We start from the raw sequence: 12,218 nt of genomic DNA, 5'->3' as shown, positions 1-12,218 counted from the left end.
TACGTGCGTTGCACGTGAAAAATATATGATAGTAATGCGACGAAAATAAACAAGTTTTATTGGAAAAAAAAAATTCATAGAATACACACTAATGTCGAAATATATTTCTAAATAATCATTCATTTATATATAATAATAATAACAATTTTATTTGGAGAAGATTTTTCAAATATTAATACTACTCATGCCATAAAATATAAGTAATCAATAATTTCCCTTTTTCATGCTAATCACTTCAACTCCAGCATCCTTCCTTTGATTCAACATTCGTCTTCTTCTTTGAGTAAATGCAGCAATGTTCTCGTCATCTTTAATTTCAATTGTTTCATCTGTCAGTAGTTTTGATTCCTTCACATCATCTTGTTTATCTCTAATTTTCAATGATTCTCTCTTTTTTTTTTTCCTTTTGTGATTCCGACAACTGGTTAGCACCTCTTGGGTTTCAGATATTTTTGTGTTGATTTCTGGCTGTGGCTTTTGGAAGGCTTCCATTACAATAGACAATGTATTTTTCTGTTTGTAAATTCTTTGATCCATCTTGAAAAGGAACACATGTTGTCTCTTGATTGTGTTGTCAAGAGCAATGGGAAATTTTGTTTCATTTGATTCCTGTTAATATATAATTTCAATGAATAGATTAGTAAATAAATTCAATTGGCAGTTCAGTAAGCAATAAATTTAGAACTTTAAAATTTACAGTTACGGTTACAATCATGTATACCTTATCAAGTAATTCCATGTATTCCTTAACAGAACATCCAATAAAATCTGAAGCCACATCTTCAAATAATGTAAGTTTTGCTGATGTGTCATTATCTTGCACCGTCATTGTTAAACGATACCTATAGAGATTGTCATGGTATCAAAGTATTGGCAGATACTGTAGTAACCCGGAACCCATTTTAAGATAATAATATGTTAAACATGAATAAGGGTTGGTAATTGATCTATTTCGGAGTGTTATTGGACTTCGGAAGAGGAATTTGGGCTTTTGACTTTGGGCCAGATCGGAAGCTCCGATCCCAGTTCGGAAGCTCCGATCCTGACCACTTCGGAAGCAGATCGGATGCACGGGGATCGGACGTTCCGATCAGGAACGGAGGTTCCGATCTCAGCCAGCCAGCAATGCTCGATGACTCAGCCGTGAGTTTTGACAAGTGTTGATCGGGGGTTCGATCGGAAGTTCCGATCCCGGAACGGTGGTTCCGATCCCGACGTGTCGGACATGCACAGAATGAGCTGGAATCGGAAGCTCCGATCCCGAGATCGGTGGTTCCGATCGTTGCCGAGATTTTGGCTATAAATAGGGCTCATTTGCTTCAGTTTTGAAATACGAATTCCCGCGTTTCCTTCTTCAGTTATATAGTGTGAGATATACACTTGAGGGCCCTATCGGTTAATAGTGAGGTTCTGAAATAACCACGGTGAGGTTATAGTCATTCAGGACTAGCGACTCCAAAGGGCTAACTACGGACGAAGGTATGGTCCGGGAATCTATTTAAGTTTTGGGAGTACTTATTAGCTTAGTTAAGGCTTATAGAATTTATGTAGTGATACGGTGAACTTTTGAATATAGGCTTGGAACCTAGGATCCTATTATACTTGAACTAGCCTAGAGGTACGTACACATTGACTGAGATTGCCAGCGAGTATACATGTTTATATGTTGCATTTATTTGGCATTATTATATGGCATGATGTATGATTTACCGTTTTCTATACTCATATGTCATGTGCATATACACGTTGAGCCTATACCTTGTTATACCTGACTATAGAGCCGCTCAGCTCTATACTCGATAGTCTGTCACTGAGAGTACCGCGACGGCGGGGGCATTTATGTCTGTCTACTCTGGTGTACTAGACGAGTGTGGTTGCACCCAGAGGTTGATCCGTGCGGTGGCAGCACTCATATGGCGCCGGTTCTGAGCATGACTTTTCAGATGACCCTGTACCAGTCATCATGTTGCATGCATTATATACATATGTTTACTCATGTCTATGTACTGGGCGTAGCGCTCACGTCCTAGTTGTTATCTTGGACACCCTATTCCATGGGGCAGGTCGCAGGATGGACGGAGCTGGTAGTTCAAGGCAGGACTAGGGAGCAGGAGTTTTTAAAGTTTTTATACAGCACGATTTATTAGCTGTATAATGTTTACTTTTAAGAATTTCGATATGGTTGTATCACTACAGATTTAAGCCTGGATTATATTACTAAGCTGATATGTAAATTATGGATTACGTTTCCGCACGTTTTTACTCTGTTAAGTATTTTTCTGTATTAAGTTTAATGCATGCTATTAGTTGCCAGTTAGTAGGTGATTCCATGCAGGGTCACTACATTTTTGGTATCAGAGCATGCATAGATTTTGGGATTAGTACTTGGGATTTAATTTAGTCTTGAGTAATTCTTCCGCATTTGGGATTTTAATGTGCAATTCTTTTCAGGATATGGCTGACGAGAGTCACGGTAGTGTTGGCCAGGGAGGTGGTCATCATCATCGTCGCCATCATCATCAGGATGATCAACATCGTCATCATGAGGGTAGACGTCGCTACTCTATCAATAAGTTTATGCAGGTAGGACCGAAACCCTTAGTGGGAGGCGAGAATCCTGAACAAGCTAGAAGCTGGATGTCTAAACTTGAGAGCACGTTCCGAGCTTCGAGTGTACTGAGGAGCAGAAACTGGAAGTTCTAGAATTCGTTCTAGAGGATAGAGCACGTTTTTGGTGGGATGCCAAGGTTGCTCAGGCACGTACTGAGAGAGGACAGGTGACTTGGGGGGATTTCTGTCGGGAGTTTCAGAAATTATATTTTCCTCCGGCTGTTCGCCAAGCACGATCTATGGAGTTGCTTACTTTGAGGCAAGGATCAATGACTATTGATCAGTATCAGCAACGATTTCTTGATCTGCTACCTTTCAGTCCTCATATCAATGAGAGTGATGCGTCGAAATATGATATCTTTCTGCAAGGCCTGAACCAAGATATCTACTCTCAGGTTGTCGTCTGTGATGACCCGGTATCTTATGAGACTTTGGTGAACCGTTGCCGTCTTGTGGAGACTAGGAACAGGCGTGCACAGTTGATGATGCCAGCACAGCCTAGTGGATCTTTTGAGCCTCGAGCTCAATTTGTTGTGCCATCTGTACCTACGTCTTCTTCTACTCCTACTACTTCGTCTGGTTCTCGTGGTTCACGAGGTACTTTCCGCTTTGGGAAGAAGAAGAAGGAGGAGTTTTGTAGCCACTGTGGTGGGAAGCATCCTGCAGCTTCATGTCGAAGAGCTACTGGGGCGTGTTATATTTGTGGTCAGCAGGGACATCTGCGGAGAGATTGTCCTCAGCGTATGGGTACTGCTAGTGGATCGGGATCACAAGTTGGATCTCAAGCTTCTATTTTTCCACGTCAGCAGCCAGCACCACAGAGTTCTTCTGGTTTTCGTCCCCAGACTCAAGGGCAGGTGTTTGCTCTATCTCAGGAGCAGGCTACTGAGGGAAGCGATCGCATGTTGGCAGGTAACTTCTTGTTATGTGGTATTCCTGCACTTGTATTAATTGATACGGGAGCATCGCATTCCTTTATTTCTAGTCGCTTCGTTAAGAGACATAGATTACCTTATGTATCATTAGATATGGATTTAGTTGTATCTACTCCGTTGGAGCAAGAGATAGTAACTAAGCGTCTAGTGATGGGTTGCCTTCTGGAGTTTGAGGGTAATGTGTTATCGGCTAATTTGATGATATTAGCGATGATGGATTTTGACTGTATCTTGGGAATAGATATGCTGACTTTGTATCACGCTACTGTGGATTGTTATCAGCGTTTGGTACAGTTTCATCCCGTTGAGGGTGATAGTTGGTACTTTTATGGTGAGGGTGCGCGACCTCCGATGCCACTTGTTTCGGCTCTGAAGGCATGTCATGTCTTGGAGTCAGGTGGGGAGGGCTACCTCATCTATGCAGTTGATATGTCCATGAGTAGTACGGGTATTGATCAGCTACCGGTTGTCAGCGAGTTTCCTGACGTATTCCCTGATGAGATTCCTGGTTTTCCTCCGGTTCGAGAGGTTGAATTTGGTATTGATCTAGTACCAGGAACTACGCCTATATCCCGAGCACCTTATCGTCTGGCACCGTCAGAGATGAAGGAATTGAAACAGCAGTTGCAAGATCTTCTTGATAAGGGATATATTCGTCCGAGTGTTTCTCCGTGGGGAGCACCTGTTTTGTTTGTCAAGAAAAAAGATGGATCGATGCGATTATGTATTGATTACAGGCAGTTGAATCGTGTCACCATCAAGAATAAGTATCCTTTGCCGCGGATTGATGATCTGTTTGATCAACTACAGGGTACTTCTGTTTATTCGAAGATAGATCTGAGATCTGGATACCATCAGATGCGGGTACGAGACTCACATATATCTACGACTGCTTTCAGGAACAGATACGAGCATTATGAGTTTCTGGTGATGCCATTCGGTTTGACGAATGCACCGGCAGTCTTTATGAATCTGATGAATCAGGTATTTCGAGATTATCTGGATAGATTTGTCATCGTCTTCATAGATGATATTCTTGTCTATTCTCATGACAAAGATGAGCATGCACAGCATTTGAGGATTGTTCTACAGACGTTACGAGATAAGCAGCTATATGCGAAATTGAGAAAGTGTGAATTCTGGCTTGATCGGGTAGTATTTCTCGGTCATGTGATTTCTAATGAAGGGATATCTGTTGATCCTAGTAAGATAGAGGCAGTGCTGAACTGGTCTCGACCGACGACGGTTGGTGAGATTCGTAGTTTCTTGGGTCTAGCGGGATATTACCGTCGGTTCATCGAGAATTTTTCACAGTTGGCCAGGCCTTTGACTCAGCTTACACGAAAATATGTTGCCTTCATTTGGTCCTCGGATTGTGAGGAGTCATTTCACGAGCTGCGTAGACGTCTTACTACTGCACCTGTGCTAGCTCTACCTTCTGGATCAGGAGGTTATGTTGTCTATACTGATGCCTCTGGTCAGGGGTTAGGATGTGTTTTGACACAGCATGGACATGTTATTGCATATGCTTCTCGACAGTTGAAGTTGCATGAGAGTAATTATCCAGTGCATGATCTCGAGTTAGCCGCCATTGTATTTGCGCTCAAGATTTGGAGACATTATCTTTATGGCGAGAAATTTGAGATATTTACGGATCACAAGAGTTTGAAGTATTTATTCACTTAGGCAGAGTTGAATATGCGACAGAGACACTGGATGGATCTCCTGAAGGATTATGATTGTGAAATCAAATATCATCCAGGTTCTGCTAATCTTACTGCTGATGCCTTGAGTCGGCAGGTGAGACTGTCTGCATTTCAGACTAATGAAATATCTCATATGATTCAAGAGTGCTGTTCATTGAGTTTTACGCTCAAGCACAAGAAAGGGAGGAATGGGATTCGTTTGTATACTATTCTATCTGAGCCAGCATTGTATTCTCGGATCAGAGATGCTCAGATATCTGATGTTAAGACTGAGCGATTGACACGTCTAGCCAATGGAGTTAATACATCTGGATTCCATTTTCAGGCAGATGGTTTATTATGCCTATCCAATAGAGTGGTTGTACCTAATGTTGCGGAGCTCAGGAATGATATTCTATCTCAAGCTCCCAGGAGTCGATTATCAGTTCATCCTGGAAGTATGAAAATGTATAAGGACTTGCGAACTAGATTCTGGTGGAAGGGAATGAAGCGAAGTGTTTATCAGTTTGTTTCGAGATGTTTGGTTTGTCAACAGGTCAAGGCTGAACATCGACGACCAGGTGGATTACTGCAGAATCTTGAGATTCCCGAATGGAAGTGGGAGCACGTAACTATGGATTTTGTCACCCACTTACCTATGACGTCACGTCAGTGTGATGCTATTTGGGTCGTTGTTGACCGTTTGACGAAATCAGCACACTTTATTCCTTATAACCGGGAGTATTCTTATGATCGCATGGCACGCTTATATATCCAGGAGATTGTGCGATTACATGGGATTCCAGTGAGTATTGTCAGTGATAGAGATCCGCGATTTACTTCACGTTTTTGGGGTAGTTTTCAGCAGGCGTTGGGTACCACTCTGAGTTTGAGCACGGCGTATCATCCGGAGACTGACGGGCAGTCAGAGCGCACTATTCGTACGCTGGAGGATATGTTACGTTCTTCTGTCATGGACTTTGGTTTATCTTGGCAGGATCAGTTACCTTTGATTGAATTTGCCTACAATAACAGTTATCATCGTAGTATTGATATGGCACCTTTCGAGGCATTGTATGGTCGACGGTGTCGTACTCCGTTATTCTGGGATGAAGTCGGGGAACGGCAAGTCGAGGGTCCTGAATTGGTGCAGCAGATTGTAGACAAGGTAGATTTGATCAAGCATAGGATCAAAGTTGCTCAAGATAGACAAGCCAGTTATGCGAATATTCGCCGCAGGCCACTTCAGTTTGAGCCTGGTGAATATGTTTTTCTGCGAGTATCACCTTTCAGGAAGGTGATGAGATTTGGTGTGAAAGGCAAGTTGTCTCCTCGTTACATTGGGCCTTTCCAGATACTGGAGAAGATCGGAGATGTTGCTTATCGTTTGGCTTTACCGCCATCTCTTTCCAGTATACACAATGTTTTTCATGTGTCGTTGCTTCGACAGTACATAGCTGATGAATCTCATGTGATTCAATCTACTGATATTCAGCTAGAGCCAGATCTGTCTTTTGTGGAACGACCAATCTGTATCCTAGACAGGAAGGAGAAAGTTCTTCGGAACAAAACTATACCACTTGTGATGGTACAGTGGCAGCGCCGAGGCGTTGAAGAAGCAACTTGGGAAACTGAGAGTCGTATGCGAGCAGAATATCCTGAGTTGTTTGCTTTGTATTTTTGATTACCATATAAGATGTAATTACCGTTGTTGTAATAAGACATGGTTTGTTGTTTCATATTGTTATCTTGATTTATCTTTAGATGTTATTTCGCGGACGAAATATCTAAAGGTGGGGAGAATGTAGTAACCCGGAACCCATTTTAAGATAATAATATGTTAAACATGATTAAGGGTTGGTAATTGATCTATTTCGGAGTGTTATTGGACTTCGGAAGAGGAATTTGGGCTTTTGACTTTGGGCCAGATCGGAAGCTCCGATCCCAGTTCGGAAGCTCCGATCCTGACCACTTCGGAAGCAGATCGGATGCACGGGGATCGGACGTTCCGATCAGGAACGGAGGTTCCGATCTCAGCCAGCCAGCAATGCTCGATGACTCAGCCGTGAGTTTTGACAAGTGTTGATCGGGGGTTCGATCGGAAGTTCCGATCCCGGAACGGTGGTTCCGATCCCGACGTGTCGGACATGCACAGAATGAGCTGGAATCGGAAGCTCCGATCCCGAGATCGGTGGTTCCGATCGTTGCCGAGATTTTGGCTATAAATAGGGCTCATTTGCTTCAGTTTTGAAATACGAATTCCCGCGTTTCCTTCTTCAGTTATATAGTGTGAGATATACACTTGAGGGCCCTATCGGTTAATAGTGAGGTTCTGAAATAACCACGGTGAGGTTATAGTCATTCAGGACTAGCGACTCCAAAGGGCTAACTACGGACGAAGGTATGGTCCGGGAATCTATTTAAGTTTTGGGAGTACTTATTAGCTTAGTTAAGGCTTATAGAATTTATGTAGTGATACGGTGAACTTTTGAATATAGGCTTGGAACCTAGGATCCTATTATACTTGAACTAGCCTAGAGGTACGTACACATTGACTGAGATTGCCAGCGAGTATACATGTTTATATGTTGCATTTATTTGGCATTATTATATGGCATGATGTATGATTTACCGTTTTCTATACTCATATGTCATGTGCATATACACGTTGAGCCTATACCTTGTTATACCTGACTATAGAGCCGCTCAGCTCTATACTCGATAGTCTGTCACTGAGAGTACCGCGACGGCGGGGGCATTTATGTCTGTCTACTCTGGTGTACTAGACGAGTGTGGTTGCACCCAGAGGTTGATCCGTGCGGTGGCAGCACTCATATGGCGCCGGTTCTGAGCATGACTTTTCAGATGACCCTGTACCAGTCATCATGTTGCATGCATTATATACATATGTTTACTCATGTCTATGTACTGGGCGTAGCGCTCACGTCCTAGTTGTTATCTTGGACACCCTATTCCATGGGGCAGGTCGCAGGATGGACGGAGCTGGTAGTTCAAGGCAGGACTAGGGAGCAGGAGTTTTTAAAGTTTTTATACAGCACGATTTATTAGCTGTATAATGTTTACTTTTAAGAATTTCGATATGGTTGTATCACTACAGATTTAAGCCTGGATTATATTACTAAGCTGATATGTAAATTATGGATTACGTTTCCGCACGTTTTTACTCTGTTAAGTATTTTTCTGTATTAAGTTTAATGCATGCTATTAGTTGCCAGTTAGTAGGTGATTCCATGCAGGGTCACTACAGATACTTTTCAACATCAATATAACATATGAGTGTATGGTTTTACCTTTGAATGACTTGAACAGTTTGGTTTATGCAATTTGCACAACTAATTTCATTTGTTGTTTTAGTGACTGCTTTTAGACAATTGGCACATGCTTCGTACCATGGTTTTGACTTATTTTCAATCTCATATATAATTGCCTTAAAGCAGTAATACATGTCCTGTTTAAGATAATAAAACTGTCAGCATTTGCAGACTGTTTTCTTATGGAAATCCCTTTTGAAAACTATATATCAAGCTTTAATATTATTTGTACCTGTTTCAAAGAAGCATCCTTATCAACCAAATACTTTCTTTGATTTTTTTTCTGCCCATAGTACATTTAAATCTTGTTTTCCTACAATAATTTCTAACCTATGCCAAAAAAAATTCATTAGTAGCAAAAAATAACTTTTTGTAAAAAAAAGAACAAGGATTTATTTTGTACCATAAGTTTATTCTTTCTGCTTCGCTGCATTTTGGGTTCTGTAGCATTTCAGTTGTAAATGTTGATTGCAACTTATGAAATCCTGTATAATTAATTAAAGGATGTCTAAATTATTCGTGAACATAACAGAAGTAAATGTTAAACATTTTAATGACGATACCATTATATATACTCATTTTAAGATTACAGAAGGCCACGATTGAGTTCTGAGTACGATTTTCTTCCAGAAGTTGTCCTTCATTTAGTGCCAGATCATCCCATAAGTTTATTGTGATAGTTTGGAGCCTGCAAGAAAAAATACTTATAAATAATTGTTGAATAAGGTGATTATGGTCAATGAACTTACATTGAGTTCATCAAAATTATTTCCCTTCTGTAACCAAAAGTGATCTTGTCTTGTTTTGTATAACGGATGAGTTGTCGGACTTTTATCAAAATCCCAATAACATCTGCACAAAACAGGATAAACTTTAAACAAATTAATCATTTTCTCATAAATTTAAAACAACAGCTATAATGACATTTACCATGTTCATGATCAGTGGCTGGATTTGCTTTTATATAAGCAAATTCTTTGAAGTCAAAGTTTAAGCTGTCACATATCAACTGTGGTTGTGCCTCGTTTACGATTGTCCCTCTATGCAACCGCAATTCAATTCTTTTATTCACATTCGGATACTTTGTTTGTATGGGTTGGACAATTGGGTTCTCGATGATATAAGTCTTGCCGACCTTCATCTGATCTTCAAATATTTGTATAATGTTTTCAAACATTATACCATGAATCATTGTACCCTTGAAACAGAAAACACGCAAATTCAGTAGTTTGAGTTATTAGAACTAATAGGCAGAATATTAGATTTTTCAGAACACTTTTGCGTAAACTTTTGCATAAATATAATAACACTTTTTCATATAAAGAATATTTATAAAGATGTTGGTTGTGCTACAGAGGTGTCACGTTCATTTAAACAATTTAGTGGTAATTTTTAAATGTTGTCTGCCTCTCTCGATTTAAAAGGAAAGAAAGTTTATATTTGAATTATTCAAATCATCAGAATTTATAAAATGTGATTGACCAGATCGATAGGTATAAAGAAACAATTGTTTTTACCCAAAAAAAAAAAATTGGAACAATTAAATTAAAATTAAACCTTTCAACTTACTTCATCATCCATGAATATCATCTTCCGAATGGTTGTTGAACTTTGCATTGTGGAAGTTTGATTTCCTTGTCTAAGAACCAGTACTTTAATTCTTACATTTTTCTGGTTGGTTTGAAGTAAATTGATAGGAAAAATTACAGAATTATCCATTTTCGTTATTAAAAGAAAACCACCAGACCTTTTTTTTTTTTTTCAGAGAAAAACTGGGAATAAATTTGGTTTATCTGTTATATTTAAAAAGGAGATAGATTATCTATCTTCTATCTGTTATATATAATGGTTGTTTTTTGATTTTATCTTATTTTGAAGAAATTAACATTAATTAGTTTGGTATTTCTGATTAGTTATCCCTGTTTCACAATTGCTCAGTTTCACTTTATTTCTCATCGATTCAGAATTGCTTGGTTTCTCACCGTTTCAGAATTAATTAAATTTAAATTTAAAGAAAATAAAATAAATCACTAAATAAAATCTGAAAGTGAACAAAACGAAAACACCTGTGGTGGCTCTAATGGAGTATGAGAAAAGACACCGAATGGCCATAACTCTTCTTGTTGATGCTTTTCTTCTTCTACTTCTTTTTGAAGCGGTAAAAGTCAAACCATCCATATTTTGCTACAATCAAAATATGAATAAAATCAATAAAGACGGTGAAATCCAGATCTTAATTACCTGGACGCATATATCTATTTTATATTACATAATGCAAAGAAGATGATGCAAGTACCACGTGATTGCCGGAGTAGGGAACCAAATGTAGAGAGAGGCGTTGATTGCTACAGCGTCCACTTGAAAGGATGGTGTTCTAGAAATTTTTAAGGTTTAAACTAAAGAATGGGCCGATCTAATTTGATTTATGAGTGAGAAGTGAGAAATCTCATTTGGGCCAATTAGATTGAGCTAAGTAAAGTTAGAAATTAGATTCGAAATTTATCAACATATATATATACATATATATATATTTATTTATCTCTTACTATTTTATTTTATTTATTAAGTGTGAGGAGTTATTCAAAATAATGAATATTAATACAATTTTGGAATATAAATTAGTAAATTTTAGAATATAAAAAATAAATAATTCAATGGTTTATACGTAATTCTGGAAGATTTATAATGTAATTTATTTCATTTAAAAAAAGATCATATAATACTTCTACTTCTCAATTTCCGAGTTGCAACAACAAAAATAATATTGTTTTTTTTAAATAAAATCTAAATCTTCTTTAAGAAATGCTAACCTTTATATTGGATTGTTGCATTCTATTATTCCAAATAAAATTAATGACATTAATTATTTATCCGATACAACTTGCTTATTAAATATTTGAAATAATAATTTTTTAAAAAATTAAAATGATAATATATTTTATTCTAAAGATTTGATGTACAGTAGAGATATGTCATTTCTAAAATTTATGTGATGAGCAATATCCTAGTGTTTATGCGGTCCTGCTTTTTTGCTTTATAATAAACCATCATCAATAATGAGCGTAATATTATGATTACGTAAAGGTAATATTTGATTTAAAATTTTAATTAATAAGTGTTTGTAAAAAAAAGAAACAAAGTTGGATAAAACAATTTTAAATAAACTACATTATTTTTCGATAATTTTTTATGACACTTACAACTTATCATATATGATAATTGTTTTTATTCACTTATCAATACTCGTCTGAAACGAATACACATATAACATACAAACGAAGTTTTTGGTCTTGGAATTGATAACATATTTATTATTAAAAAAATAAGAGGGGTCATTCCATGAATATATGACACTACTTATAAATGCAATAGATATTTATCAGGACATCCAGTATAAATATGAGTAAAATTTGTGGTAAAACTTTTTTATAAACCAACGGATCAAAAAATAATTTATCAAATGTATTCTTATAAAAAATTTTATACCAATCTTTTTAACCTCTTCGGTTTTCGCATCAATCTCACCAATATACATATATATATATATATATATATATATATATATATATATAGAGGGAGTTGATATTTACATTTCATTTTTGTTATTTGCACTCCATTTATGAGTAAATTTGAAACATATTTTACACATAAAGTGG

The 12,218-nt window shown here is 37.9% G+C and overlaps 1 protein-coding gene across 1 annotated transcript; it reads right to left on the bottom strand.

The window, feature by feature from the left end:
- Positions 1-204: 204 nt before the first annotated feature.
- On the bottom strand, positions 205-10,910 carry LOC140889994 (replication protein A 70 kDa DNA-binding subunit B-like). Its single transcript, XM_073297741.1, has 8 exons — positions 10,859-10,910; positions 10,629-10,746; positions 9,493-9,760; positions 9,312-9,414; positions 9,126-9,250; positions 8,966-9,047; positions 722-842; positions 205-609 (listed from the first exon to the last, which is right to left on the bottom strand). The coding sequence occupies exons 3-8, from the start codon at positions 9,752-9,754 to the stop codon at positions 205-207; spliced, it is 1,098 nt and encodes a 365-aa protein (XP_073153842.1). The 5' UTR covers positions 9,755-9,760; positions 10,629-10,746; positions 10,859-10,910.
- Positions 10,911-12,218: the final 1,308 nt, after the last annotated feature.

Source organism: Henckelia pumila, chromosome 3 (assembly GCF_033568475.1).
Source record: "Henckelia pumila isolate YLH828 chromosome 3, ASM3356847v2, whole genome shotgun sequence".
Lineage (NCBI taxonomy): Eukaryota > Viridiplantae > Streptophyta > Magnoliopsida > Lamiales > Gesneriaceae > Henckelia > Henckelia pumila.
Note: the sequence above shows the minus strand (reverse complement) of the source record. Positions and strands in the feature narration are given on the sequence as shown.

What these genes read in the sequence shown, in the direction of transcription:
- LOC140889994 (XM_073297741.1), bottom strand. Translation starts at nt 9,754, where the DNA reads ATGATTCATGGTATAATGTTTGAAAACATTATACAAATATTTGAAGAT. An exon ending in ATAATTTTGATGAACTCAAT is followed by an intron (nt 9,251 to 9,311) that starts GTAAGTTCATTG and finishes TTTTTCTTGCAG; the next exon opens with GCTCCAAACTATCACAATAA. An exon ending in TAAAATGAGTATATATAATG is followed by an intron (nt 9,048 to 9,125) that starts GTATCGTCATTA and finishes TTAATTATACAG; the next exon opens with GATTTCATAAGTTGCAATCA.